The 14,692-nt window shown below is 43.2% G+C and overlaps 1 protein-coding gene and 1 non-coding gene across 2 annotated transcripts; both read left to right on the top strand.

The window, feature by feature from the left end:
* Positions 1–616: 616 nt before the first annotated feature.
* LOC115613130 (olfactory receptor 12D2-like) lies at positions 617–1,558 on the top strand. The gene has a single exon (XM_030498234.1). It carries the CDS (start codon positions 617–619, stop codon positions 1,556–1,558), a length of 942 nt encoding a protein of 313 aa, XP_030354094.1.
* A 905-nt stretch (positions 1,559–2,463) lies between these two features.
* TRNAM-CAU lies at positions 2,464–2,535 on the top strand. Its single transcript has one exon. It is a non-coding gene; the product is annotated as a tRNA-Met (tRNA).
* The last annotated feature ends 12,157 nt before the right edge of the window (positions 2,536–14,692 follow it).

Below are 14,692 nucleotides of genomic sequence, written 5' to 3'. Positions count from 1 at the left end.
ATCAATATTAATCATCACTGCATTGAATGTACAGAGAAAACTACTTGGAGCCCCTTCTGGTGACTGTTGATAAAAAAAATGGAAATTGTGCAATTGTTAAGATCAAATAACTGTCTGTAAGAGATGCTAACCATTAGAAATGTGAAAGTCGGGACTGGCACAACGAAATGCCAGCACAATAGTGGAAAGCAAGCATGGGGACTGATTCACATCATGAGTTAGAAGCTTTAGGACGAGATCAAAGTTTGCAGCAGAAAGTTGCAGTTTAGCAGAATTGAAATAGGAATGTGTCTGAAGGAGAAGAAACAGCAATGTTTTGCATCTTACATATTCTGCTGTAATGCATAGATGGAAGTTTTTATATTAATATTTCCCCCTCTGTAATATTCTACTCTCTTCTAGACAGAAAGTAGAAGACTACATTGAAGTTCTTCTGTCCATGCTACTGTCTTGACTTTCAATGCTGCTTTTATGTTTGATTACATCTGCTGTGTTTTGCTCTCTTCTGCATTTGTCTGCATTAAAATGGCGCAGAAGCCAGCGAGTTTTGTAATACTGTTACTCTTCACAGCCGTGGAACCCTGACATTTTGCCTTTGCTTCTTATTGTTCTAGCGATGCTGAACCAAACAGAGGCCAGTGAGTTCATCCTTTTGGGCCTCACCAACATCCAGGGGCTGCAGCAGTTTTTCTTCATCTCTTTTCTGTTGCTCTACTCGACCAGTCTTCTGGGAAATGGTGCCGTTGTGACCATGGTGATACCTGAGCCCCGGCTCCACACACCGATGTACTTCTTCTTGGGGAACCTGTCCTGCCTGGACATTTTCTACTCCACAGCCACTGTTCCCAAGATGTTGACTGGCTTTCTCTTTGGGCATGAGCCCATCTCCTTCGGTGCGTGCTTGGCCCAGCTCCACTTCTTCCACTTCCTGGGCAGTACTGAGGCTGTGCTCCTGGCCGCCATGGCCTATGACCGCTACGTGGCCATTTGCAACCGTTTGCGCTACGTCCTTGTCGTGAGTCCACGGACTTGTCTGCTGCTGGCTCTGGCTAGCTGGTCCACTGGCTTTGTACATGCCATGATGCACTCAATCATGACCTCTCAACTGAGTTTCTGTGGCCACAACCACATCCATCACTTCTGCTGTGACACTAAGCCACTGTTGAATTTGGCTTGTGGTAGTACCAGCCTCAACTTGACCCTCCCCAATGTTGCCACCACATCTATTGTTCTAGGCTCCTTCACTCTCATAGTCCTCTCCTACCTCTATATTAGCTCCTTCCTCTTCTGTAACATCCAGTCCCAGGAAGGAAGATGGAAGCCCTTCTCCACCTGCATCTCCCACCTCATCGTTGTGGCACTGCTGTACATACCAGTGCTCTTCAGTTATGCACCACCTTCCTCAGTAAGCTCCCCTGAAATGGATGTGCAAGTGTCTCTCATGTACAGTGCTGTCATCCCAGCTCTGAACACCTTGATATACACCCTTAAGAATCAGGAGGTGAGATCTGCCCTAAAAAAAATATTAGGGAGACAACCCTTTCCCAGAGGAAAGTGACAATACCAAGGAGAAGACTCAGGATGCAGTTACTCCACGGCTCATATTTATACAGAAAGAGGTCAAAAGGACACTGTATTGCAAGACTTGAAAAACTACTGATTATCTCATGTAGTCTACTGCACTTCCTTAGAAGTGCGTAGATCTAACTCAGGGGAGATATCCACAGATTTAGTGCTTCTTCCATCATTTTTAGATGTCTTATGGTACCCCATCTCGTCGCCGGCTTCCAATATAGAAACATGTGTGTCTCCTGCAGGATTTGAGGCATAGCTGACAGCTCCATGGAGTTTTCCTGGGTGATCTAAGGTATCACATGATTACTTGACGCTGTGTAGTTTCTCGCAGTAGAGGCCACAGTAGCTACAGTAGCTACTTCTGTAGTAGTATACTACACATATGCAGTAGGAGCCACAGCAGCTTCTCACAGAAGCCACACCTGTAGCCCCTCCATTACCAAAACCTTGCCACGCAAACGCGATATAATATAACAGCAGATACACTTAAGCTAGATCACTTATATTGTACCAGAGCATTACACCAATCTGGGGCTGGGGGGCAAACTATCCCAGAAGGTACAAGAAACTGACCTCAGGATGGGATCCAAACATCTCAGAAGTGGGAGGGCAAACCACACTGGCCCCAGAAGCAGGTCCAGAGGGGGACCAAATAAAAGAAGAGAGTCCCAGTTCAAAAATGATCCACCTGACAGAGTCTGGGGTGAGCCAAGTCAAAAGATTTGTACCAAACAATGGAGAGAGCTCAACCTGTTTAGGAAAAGGACAGTTATGTGGAGAGCACAGGTAGGATGAAGGGAAGGAAGCGTTGAGAACAAGCGCTGGTGCTGGCAGTGCCAGGGAGCATCAGGCTGGGCTGTGGGGGGTCTGGACTGAGTTTGTGGGTGGAGCAGAGTGGCGCAGCGGAAGCGTGCTGGGCCCATAACCCAGAGGTCGATGGATCGAAACCATCCTCTGCTAATTGCTTTTTTCCCCTCACTCCAGAGGCAGCAGCCACCACCATGATGCACCCTTGAAGCCTTCAGCAAGTGTCCCCATACTGCTGCGCTCCTGCTCTCTGTGCACCCATGGCCCTGGCTCTCCCTCAGCTCCTTCCCTCTGCCTCTGCCTTCTCTTTCTTATTTGCCAGCACTCCCGAAGTGCCCCTCAGCAAAGCAGATCGGTGAGTATGCAGCAGCAGAAGGCAGAGTGCAGCACAGAGCTCCCTCCACGAGGCAGTGGGTGTCCTGGGGACACTGGTGCTTCTGCCTTCCCATCAGGCAGCTCAATCCCAACCTTCCAGCCACAAGCAGGGACCCCCAGGCTCCAGGTGCGGAGCAGGACAAACGTGGCGCTAGTCTGGAGAACACCAAGGCCGTTGGCTCAACCACCTGGGGGCTTTCTCTGTCCTAGTCTGTTTTCTGCCATGCCCGCTAGTGTGTTCAGCCAGGAGCAGGGCCAAGCAGCCATTCCCAGTGGGCGTTGTATTGGCTGTATGTGGCTTGGTGTTGGGTAGCTTAGGGAAAAGGGAGTGCTCCAGGGTGGCCCCAGTGAGAGGAGCTAAGGGGCTGCCCTGCACCGCGCACAGGTGGTTCCATCTCCACAGTAGACCCATTTCAGGACACAGCTGAGCCATCAGCGAGATTTGTGACCGCTCTGTGAAAATATATTCTAGAAAGGGTAGAACATGTCAGACAGAGAAGGAAGAAGAAAAAAAGGGTTCAGAAAGAGCAGAAGGAAAATGCATTCCCCCCTGTGCCACTTGTACAAGAAACAACATCAATAATGACTGATTTGCCCTTGGAATATGGGAATGTTTCTGAACTGTTTATTCCTCTTTTTCTAGGCTTTTTAATTATGTACATGATGACCATGATTAGAAACATCCTGTCCACTGTTCTGGCTTTGGTTTAATTTGATTCACTGGAATTCTGAAATGAGTCCTTAGACACTTCTTTTGTCCTCCACCATCTTGCCCAAGACCATTGCTGCATGGCTCCTTGCAGATATAACAATTCCTTTTAACAGCTGTGCTTTGCAGTTTTACTGGTTTTGTGTTCTGACAGCTGCAAAGTAATGCATCAATGCCTAATAACCATGACCTAACTTTAAATAAAACTCTCCACTTTAGAACAGTTACCAAAGGTATGATTTGGCTTCACTGGTAAGGAGCACTCGAATGTCTGGATTACTTTTTAGTTTAATAGTAACAATGACATTTATTGTCCCAATGAATGTAACTGTTTCTCTAGTGACTTTATCCCTATGACAAATCTTTCTTGCAGTGGCTCCAGCCTGATGAAACCACTTGACTAGGTCACCATGCATAATATCAGTTGTTTCCAGGAAAGCTGTTCAACTTTTCATTAGTTTCATCTATAGTCACTGGGAATGAACACCTCCAAAAGTGAAAATATTCCATGTGAAGACTGTGTTAAGAAAAGATAAATACAGTGAACTTCAAGATTGAGGAGAATTGTACTCCTGGTTCACTGAAGACAAGACTACTGCTTTTTCCTATTCCCCAGATGCAGCCAGGGGTGAGGCTAAGCCCATATTTCCAGAATAGGCACGCATACACAGCACTCATGCAGCCTTCGATACAGATCAAAACAGGCACCATCCAGGATCCATGCCCAGACCCTGGACCATCTCTTACTGAGGCTCTGTCCAGATGCTGGACTCCTCCTGCCCATAGGCTAGTCCAACCTGAAACTCACTGGCAGATCACATACCCAGTGTCATACACAGAACACCAACACAGAAAAGGGTTAGTAACAGAGTTCAATGAGTCACATTTTGGAAATCAGGCACAAATCTTGGCCAGAGAAGCTTACTGACCAGCAGCATGTTTATACCTGAACTGCCCCTTTATGTCCCCATCCTTTCCTGTTTGCCAGGCTTGCTCCACCCTGCATCACCTCTCTTTCTCTGTCCCTGTCTCCAGCCAAAATAAACCCCACTTTCCCCTATAAATTTTCCGTCTTTGACCCAATTCTGTTATACCTATACCCAAGTTTCCCATTTCTTCCTACAACTGTTACACAGGCCACCTCAGATTTACATAGTATCATTTGGTGTGGTTACCTATGTAGTCAGCCTACTCCATACCCTGAAAGGTTCTCAAACTCCCTTCTCCTATCTGTGAAGTTTGGCCATTTCTCACACCACACCTCCTTAATCACCTGCGAACCTCAGCCACCCCTCACAGAGCTTTCTAGCTTTTGGTAACCACCATGTCCATCAGTGTCTCATGTCTTGCCTAGAATTTTTCCATGTCCTGTGCAATTGGTTGAACCTCAAACCAGGGAGAGCCTGGACAGTGGTCTGCATACCAAAACAGATCAGTGTCCAAAGGTGAACAATTACTTTCCAGAGGTACTGTCTGTAACAGGGATATAGATAATAGGCTTGAACCTTGAGTGAAGGCAAGGTTTGGCTCTTTTCATCAAAATAGTCTTCCAGAAGTATTTAATCATCTCTCCTTTGTTTTCTAACACCTGCACTCAGCTCCCTCCTATAATATTGGGAATGAAACACATACCCTCAGTAACACAGTATGTACAAAATCATTACTCTGAAAATCTGCATCCCACCATTAATCCTATTTCAAGCACTTTGAATTGGATTGCAATACCCAGAAAAAAAAGTAAAAGTGTTATGTCTAAGACACATAGGGCCAAGAGAAGGCTTGGGCTGAGAGCTATGCAGTGTCAGTACAAGCACCTGTTAGGATGCTAGCCACAACCACCAGTAAATGTGAGTGACACTCTACTGAAATCTAGGGACCACTTTTTGAGGCAGAGGCATTTAACTTTGTAGGAATTTTTAACTTCTGCATTAAATTTAATCATCAGTGCACTCAATATAAATCCCTACATGGAAGGCAGCAGGCACTTCTACACCCTGTCTGATTTCATCCTGATGGAGCCAACAAAGAGCCATCAGCTGATGATGTCTTCTGCAAGTTCCTATTTCTGTTGATTAGAAGTGGAGTTCTGGTGGCTGATTTCACTGCAGAAATCTTATTTTACTTCTCCCTATACATGTTACATGAAGATCTGAGAAATTTTTCTTTAAATTCTCTTTGAGGAAGATTCATCCTGTTGTGCTTGACCCCTCTCTGAGGATGAAAGGAGGTAAATTGCAGGTATGCTTATCCTTCTCTATCAACTACAAACGGATCACGAGTGTTGAGCTGACACCAGGCTTCTAGCTTGTAAGCAGCTAAAAGGTAGGTCAGAGAAGTCTTCATCTAGGGAATATTCAAGCATAATTTCTGTAGCTTCATATATTATACCTGTGATCTGAGTTTGCAGTTATATTCCTACAGACAAGCTTAGTGCAGATTACTCCTTAGGAGAACATGGAGGCCTTCCTTCTGAGGCACAAACACCTCTAAAGTAACATGCTGGGAACTGCAGAAAACAGTAAATCTACTAGTTGGTGGTGCTTGATACAGCCTTCCCCTCAAAACAAAAGAAGACAAAGAAATTAAACTCATTCCATTGAATTCTCCTTCCACTTCAGGCAACTTCTTTAAGTCTTATATTCATCCTCAGGGCAGAGATTAGGACATAGGAAGGAAAAAGTAATTCAGCCCTCCTGGAAATAGCGTAAGAATCTCTTTTTTCAACTAGATATTCTGCAAGCCCACAGAATTTTCATCCTATGGGCTAGAGAAAGCAGCATGACAATGATCATAAGTGGTTATCTAGTCTATCCACCTGTTCCTCTTGATATTTCTTGACAAGTCAGATCATTCTCCATTTTAATTTTGGCTATGGTTAGTTGCTGTCACTCATCCTGAACCAAAGTGGTTTAGCTTTTTCATAGCCGCTTAATGTCTTAAAATTAGTATTTTATTTAAAAAACATGTATTGGCCTGTTGCTAAAGGAAATATTGTTTGGAAATCAAAAATATACAAACCTGGTAAACATCAACATTTTTCCTGAATTTTAATCCATTAATTTTGTTGCCCAAAATGCTTTTCTAAAATTGATTGAAATCTGGCAAATGTTCCCAATGTTTCTATAATTATATTTTTCATTTGTTGAAAGAAAAAAGTCTGTGTGTGCATGACACTTGCATTCTTCACCACTTGGCTAGCTCACTATCCACTAAATTTTGCTCTGCTTTTTTCTTCATTTATACAAATGCATATTTGTCTGCCTGTCCAACTATCAAGTACTTTTTTTACATGAGCTTAATATTTGTCCTACCTAATATTTGTCTATTTAATCCTTGGACAAGTGCCATCACTCACCGCCACCTTTGATCTTCTCTCATCTTATGGTGCTCATGTAGTGGTTTGTGTGTCTCTTCATCATATGTCTGTCTCTAGGAAGTTGGTTGTGTTAGTGTATCTTACAGTCAAGTGAAAGAGTTTGAAAACCCATCTTCACAATGTTATAAAATGTTATTTGGTTTTGGTTTGTTTTTTGGTTTTTTTTTTTAAATAGTTTTGTCTATGATTTTTGTTGTCATGATTTTTGTTACATCAGTGTATTTTGCCTCACATCTGAGTATGCAGGTAATTTTACAAAAACAGCACCAGAGGGAATTGGAGTTGTCACTGGATTTGCTATGCAGTGTGGTTTCTGAAGATGGTGAGAGGGACTATTTTATCACAGACAGCTTTGGCTGAAACAGATGAAGACACACAGTCCAAGAGATGCTTGACCACAAAGATAAAATTGTTTGGGTTTTTTTGACAGCATCTGCCCCTATTGGAAAATGATGTTTACGGAGTTCATTTGGAGTATATTAATTTACACCATCAGGCCTGAAACAAGAAGTCCCCTGTTGCATCATATGCTCATTAAAAACTTAAAGTCTAACAAAATTCTTTCTCAAAGACTTCTTCTCCTTATTAGCCACCTGAATGACTATGCACAGAATTAGCAGCAAGGAAAACCATGTCACAGGTTACTTGGTCTGTGGACCCCTTGGGTAAAAATTACATGTGTGAAAGGTGGTCACAGGAGTAAAGTTTCCTGGAGTTCTAATGGGGCCTTCTGAGGCTATTAGAGATGGAGATGTTGCAAGAAGGCTAAGTGGCCCTCCTGGGGGGTTGATCAGAGCAGAAGACTGGAGTGCGGTTACAGGAAAACAAAGGAGAGAATAAGAGTTTTCATCAAACAGCCCTTTTAATGTGTCCTGTCAAGAAAAGGAGCTGGTTGCTGATCCACTGCAGGACCTTTCCAGGCCTCACCTGCCTTAGGTTTCTTTCTGGTCATTGCAGGGTGTGCAGAGGAGACACCCAGGCTCCTGGGATTCTGCATGGCAGAGGTGCCTTGTCACATGAAAAGGAGGGGGGAGATTTTCTCAACCATTAGCGTTTGATTTGTCTATCAATGCTCCAGGAAAGCCAAGACCCTTGTGTCTGACCAGTCTGTCAGCATCCCATTATAGGGACCCTTCACTGAACAGTCCCGCTGGATCGGAGATTCAACTGACTTGTTCAGGGAAATGCACCAACAGCATCAGGGGACCCCTCATCAGGTCTGCCCACTTTATCTGAATATGTTACCCACAGTGCCTGAACAAAGGTGTATCAGTCTGGCCCACACATCACTGCTATCCCAGCCTTGGGGCTGCCCTCCTCCCCTGCGTGCACTGGGCTCAAGTGCTGCTGCTCTGTCTTGAAACACAGCCGTCACCACCTCACTTTTCCTGACAACAATCTGGCCAAGACTGGAGGCCCCCAGCAGTCCAGCTGCACTGAGATGGCATCCAGCTTCTCCACAAAGTCCATCCTGCCCCAGACCAAGCCCCACTCCACCAGACCCCACTGCTCCAGTGGTGCCTCATAGCCTGCCCTGTAACCTCTGAACTTCCATTCATGCTTTCCACAGTGGATGGGTGCTCCTCATCTCTCTGGTGGTGACAGCTTACATCTCCCAGTTGCCCCAGAACTGCTTTCTGTCTGTGTTCAGTGTCACACCCGCTTCCCCACCCCAATGTCTTGAGCAATTCCCTGAAATGCTGCCCCCTCCAACCTCCCCCACCTCTGCAATACTCACCCAGCTCACCAATTGCCCTTCACTGAGCTGCCACCACTCTTCTACAAGTGTCCCCAGTGGGATGTCCAATGGAAATTGTTCTATCAAAGGGTCATTGTGAATGTTTTTTTGTCTGAGATCAAGGTATGAGTTCCTCTCTACTGAAGGGAGTTGTTTTAACAGTAAAATGCACATGCACTCATCATGTGGGTGCTCAAAGGCAGTTCTTCTGTCACTGTCTAGAAGTAGAGAGAAAAGTCTGTCCACAATGTCTTTGGGCCTGTTCTCACGAATGTTAGGGAAGTACACTTCAAATCACAACCTCTGAGACAGAACCAAGTGAAATCTATTTCACAAAAAAAATCAAAACATGGCTTGAAATGCACAAATAGAATGGAGAAGCATTTCAAGTTACACTAAATTATTATACGATTATAGAATCATAGAATATTTTGGGTTGGAAAGGCCTTTCAAAGGTCATCTAGTCCAACCCCCCTGCAATGAGCAGGGACGTCTTCAACAGACCATGTTGCCCAGAACCACACCAGCCTGGCCTTGAATGTCTCCAGGGATGGGGCATTCACCACCTCTCTGGGCAACATGTGCCAGGATTTTACTACCCTCACTGCAAAAAATTTCTTCCTCATGTCCAGTCTGAATCTCCCCTCTTTTAGTTTAAAACTATCATCCCTCATTTTGCAGATGCTAAAGAAGTCTTAACTAAGATAAGTCTGAATACAGACAGCTCAGTGAAGACATCTCAACCCAGCTTGAAATCTCTGGTGTTCATGGACATGTGCCAAGTGCCAGCCTATACAGCTATCCTTGGGTTGCAGTTATTACTACTGGATTAAGTCCTCACGATGAGCAACGCATCATAATTATTTTGTTGTTGAAAAAGTAGCCAAAAGCACAAAACAGAAAATAAATCTGGAGTTCACAAAATATGATCAGTGCTAATCCTGGAATTGTATACTGGGAATCCACAGAATAGAGCTGTGGTCATCTGCAGGGATTTATCTATCCATGATCCACCAGAAAATGGCAGGTATCTATCTGATGCGTGAATATCCATCCTCCAGGAACACACCTCCCTTGGGTTCCTGACAGCCAGCTTGCCTTGCTAGCAAACATGTGAGGCCATCAGATAGGACAGTTTCCTTGGATCACTTGACCCATATACTTTTTGTAACTCCCTTGGGACACAGTTCTTTGGGAAACAGGACAACCTGGTCTCTAACTGCTATCCTCATAATGGTTGTCAAGGTTGGGCTTGCTCCTAACTCCTTGCCAGCCCACCTGGCACATATCATTCTGCATTTTCTAAAGCATTTCAATGACAACAGTTACCTTCCTGTTTTTTCTCATCATTTTTACATTTCCTGATTTAGGAATTTTCACAACATTTGCATTTCAGCAGAAAACAGCTGTTTTCCCTCTCCCAAATAAAAAAAAGTTCTTTAGATGTTCTTTAGATTTCAAATTTCCACCAGATATCTTCAAATTACAGCTTTCTCTTTCATTGTGTTTATATTTTTTTCGAAGTAGGAGTATCAATTCAGATTATATGAAAGGTAAGTTCTACAACAAATATTTCAGTTAAGGAATCTCCTAATTTTCTGCCTATTTATACCCTGATTCATAACATTGTTTTATCTCTGTTGTCAGAAGAAAGCATTTCAGAAAACAGAGAAAGGAATATGTTGTGTTTATAGCATGAAAAAACAAATCATATCTTCCGAGGTCAAAGCTTCATTAGAAAAATAGTCACCCTCTGGCATCTGTAATTATTCCCAAAACACATACACATGAAGGGAGAGATAAGCAGAAGGAATGGCACTCTTTGCAATATACAGCATATATTGGAATACCTTAAAGAAATTTTAGCAAATACAGTGAGGACACTGTTAGAGAAGATGATTTCAGATATCTATTTCAGGATGAGATGAATCACACCCGAAAAGTGACAATGTCTTTGTATTGGGTATAAAGGGAGTCTTCATACCTAGGTGTATCTACACTGTAGAGTGACACATTTAGCTGTGACCTTCCATCCAACCTATTTGCTCATATTTGTACAAGGTTGCCTTTTCAGATGAAGCTGCAGCTTCTCTTCTCCAGGCTGAACAGCCCCAACTTTCTCAGCCTGTCTTCATACGGGAGGTGCTCCAGCCCCTGATCATCCTCATGGCCTCATCTAGACTTGATCCAACAACTCCATGTCCTTCTTATGTTGAGGACACCAGAACTGCACACAGTGCTGCAAATGGGGTCTCATGAGAGCAGAGTAGAGAGGCAGGATCACCACCTTTGACCTGCTGGTCACACTCCTTTTGATGCAGCCCAGTATACAGTTGGTTTCTGGGCTGAGAGCACATACCGCCGGCTCATGTTAAGCTTCTCATCGACCAACATCCCCAAGTCCTTCTCCACAGGGCTGTTCTGAATCACTTCTCCGCCCAACCTATAGCTGTGCCTGGGATTGCTCCAACCCAGGTGTAGGACCTTGCACTTCACTTTGTTAAACTTCATGAGGTTCAGCTCTCAAGAGTGTCAAGGTCCCTCTGGATCCCATTCCTTCCCTCCAGCATGTCAATTGAGCCAGACATGTTGGTGTCATCACAAACTTGATGAGGGCGCATCAATCCCACTTGTCCATGTCACCAATGAAGATGTTGAACAGGATCGGTCTCAACACCAACCTGTGAGGGACTCTACGCGTTACTGGTCTCCACTTGGACATTGAGATGTTGACCACAACTCTCTGCATGTGGCCATCCAGCCAATTCCTTATCCACCGGGTGGTCCATCCATCAAATTTATGTCTCTCCAGTTTAGAGAAAAGGATGTCGTGTGGGACAGTGTCAAAAGCTTTGCACAAGTCCAGGTAGATGACATCAACTGCTTTGCCCCTATCCATCGGTTCTGTAGGTTCATATAGAAGGCCACCAAGGCAATGAAGCATTCTGGCACTAAGAAAAGAGATCTGTCCTCAGGTGTGTCTTGTCCTCCAAACTAAAGGCTCTGGATGACATTCCCACACAGGGACCATGGTGATGATGTAGCTGAGACTATCTGGTTGAACACAAGCATTTTATTTCTATTGTGGAACTGACAGAGTAGCTACTTGGTAGGAAACTAAGGGTATCCCATATGAAAGTCAACAGATAGAGTTTGTATTTTTGAGGCAGATTTATTCCATCTCATGATAACAACCAAAATGGATGACATTCAGTCTTTGCAGTTCAGCTAGGACCAGCTCTGCACCTGCACAGGCCAAAGTCACTGTGACAGAAATTGATATTTCAGTTTGTTTTGACTACACTCCCATCTAGCGGTGTTTGCACAATACAACTTCCCCTTCTCCTTTCTGGGGGACTTAATTTTTGATGTGGTCTTTGAATTTCTCAATGTTCTTGTGATTTTTTTTTCTTTTTGAGGCTCACCAAGCTGATGCAAAGTTGTGCTTTGCCAAGAGGTTTTTGTTTATCAAGCTGGTTTTGTCTAGCCTTGGAAACTAAGCAGCCTGATCATTGACTAACAAATTACAGTCTACCTGGTCTTTTTAAATGCAAGCTAGGAAGCCAAGATTAAAAACCAGGACCTGAAACAATTATCTTACTTCTTTGTGATTCCACAGCCACCCTGCACAAAAAGAAAATCCAGCACTTGGGTAGCTGTCTGGCATGTGAATCCAGTTTTAGACTTCAACACATCTCTAGAACCCAGTTCTGACTTGATAGCAATGATAATCATCATAGTAATCTTTCACTCAGCTGTCAAACTACCTACCAATATAATTCCATCTAGGCCCCAAAATAGTAAAAATGTAGGCTAAGGAAATGCTAATTCCAATTACAGTGTTCAGGAAAAGAATGATTACTTGGTGACAACGAGCTCTCCAAGGCTTTTGTTTGCTTGATTACCCCCTGGGATGTTTCACTAGTCTCAGCTCTGAAAAGGATTTATGGAGTGAGGTGAAGGGAGGAACACTCTACCTGACAGAATCTGAAGGGGGGGGTTGGGTTTCTTTATTTTGTTTTTTCATGAGAAAATCAGTCTCTTAGAGAAAATAAAGATGGATACAAGCTGAGAGAGTTGGTGTTCATCCTGGACAAGAGAAGGCTTTGAGGACACCTTAAGAGCAGCCTTCCAATACCTAAAGGGGCTACAAGAAAGTTGGAGAGGCACTTTTGCCAAGGACATGTAGGGATAGGACATGTAGGGATAGGACAGTTTAAAACTGGCAGAGGGGAGATTGAGATGAGCTCTTTGGCAGAAGCTCTTCCCTGTGAGGGTGCTGAGGCGCTGGCACAGGTTGCCCAGAGAAGTTGTGGCTGCCCCATCCCTGCCAGTGTTCAAGGCCAGGTTGGACACAGGGGCTTGGAGCAACGTGCTCTAGTGGAAGGTGTCCCTGCCTGTGGCAGGGGGTTGGGACTAGTTGAGCTTTAAGGTCCTTTCCAACCCAAACCAGTCTGTGATTGAGAGAAGTGTTGGATTGGAATTTTAATTGGATTTCAATGTTCCTGTGTTTTCATTTAAGGTACAGTGTTGGTCTGAAAGGTCTGCTGATAAACACAGAAACAGGATACACTTTCAGCACTTTCAGTTGTTGAATGTTTGCAAATTGGCTAAAAATTGGGGGCTTGAATAAATAAGAATTTAAAGGAAAAATTAAAATTAGAGCTGTGGAAAGAAAAGTGTAAGTAAGTCTTACAAAATTATGTTACTATAAGTGGTCCAGATGTAAGTTATTGGATGGGTATTCTTATGTGGCCTTCACTGCTATAGTGCCTGGTCACCTCCCTATAGTGCCTCAATGTCGTGAGCAACATCAAAATAGAGGTGCAGTCTGCATGGCAGAAACTGACTTCTGAGTTAATACCTAAACTCCTGCTATTGTCAATTGAAAGAAATAGATAATTTCCTTAAATTTTTTATCTCATACAAATTAGATCTGTCAAACATATTGGATGGATTATAATCCAAAGCGCTTCCTTCTCTCTATAGGAGCAGTCTGCGGTGAATGCCTTAGATGCAGATGTTCCAAGTCAGATCACTTTAATCCCTGTGAAGATGGTTTGAATAGATGCTGTTACCCTGTGAAGATGGTTTGAATAGATGCTGTTAAATTGGAGTGCTAGATCTGGGATGATAATGGGCTGAAAAAAAGACCACCAAAGTTGTATTTGTAATAGATGATGTGTTTAGGGAACCCTGGGGCTGAATCTTGTCCCTCCCAATCTCTCAAGCGTCATAGCTGGAATTTGTGTTGCCAAGTGCATGGGATTGAAAAATGCACCCCATTAATGTATTGCAAATATCTCTCCCAACTCCATGAACATTTAGATAAAACAGAGCTGACAAGAAGAACCTATACAGAATAAAAAAGGAGTAGATTTTCTGTTCAGCTCCTTTAGTAGTAGCCTTAACAATGGTATTGTGTCTAGTTTTGGTCACTTAATTTTTTTTTTTTTTTTTTTTCTTTTTTGTATTTTTCTACTAAACAAGTCCAGAAAACATCAGCAAAATCCTCAGGAGTTTTGGAAAACTGAATTTATAAGGAAATCTAGAGAATGAGGTGATTCAGTAAACATGAGAGGAAAATAAGAAAGAGTACTATGACAAGCAGTAGGATTTTTCTAAACTGTATTTTTCTGATTAAGGGTCTGGCAACTAAACTGTCTCTGAATTCTCAGTGACAAGAAATAGGTACTTTCACAAGGTGATTCATTCTGTCTTTTTTAAAGTGAATTAAACTCCTTACATCTGGAATCCTTCATTCTACCCATTGACAAGGCTGAAGGGTGAGACAACTGGAAGGTGCTTTGTGTGTGTTTGGGGTTTTTTTGGCAGGGCAAACATATACTGAGGATGGTATAGATCTTCATACTTATTCTCATTGGTGGAAGATGGATTATTTTCAGCCTTCAAATAAGAAAAATATATGTGTTAAAGATCATGCTATATACTTATAGTGATATATATAGTGAATATATAATATACGTCAGTACATATTAGCAATGGAAATATTGCTACTGGTGCAATCAGACCAAATACTGCTTTTTTTCACAACAGAAAGAAATATGACAAAACATGTGATGGCATTTAAGAAAGAAGTTGATTTTTCATT

This window comes from Strigops habroptila, chromosome 9 (assembly GCF_004027225.2).
Source record: "Strigops habroptila isolate Jane chromosome 9, bStrHab1.2.pri, whole genome shotgun sequence".
NCBI classification, from domain to species: Eukaryota; Metazoa; Chordata; class Aves; order Psittaciformes; family Psittacidae; genus Strigops; species Strigops habroptila.
The sequence above is the reverse complement of the archived record's forward strand: the minus strand, read 5'-3'. Positions and strand labels throughout refer to the sequence as shown.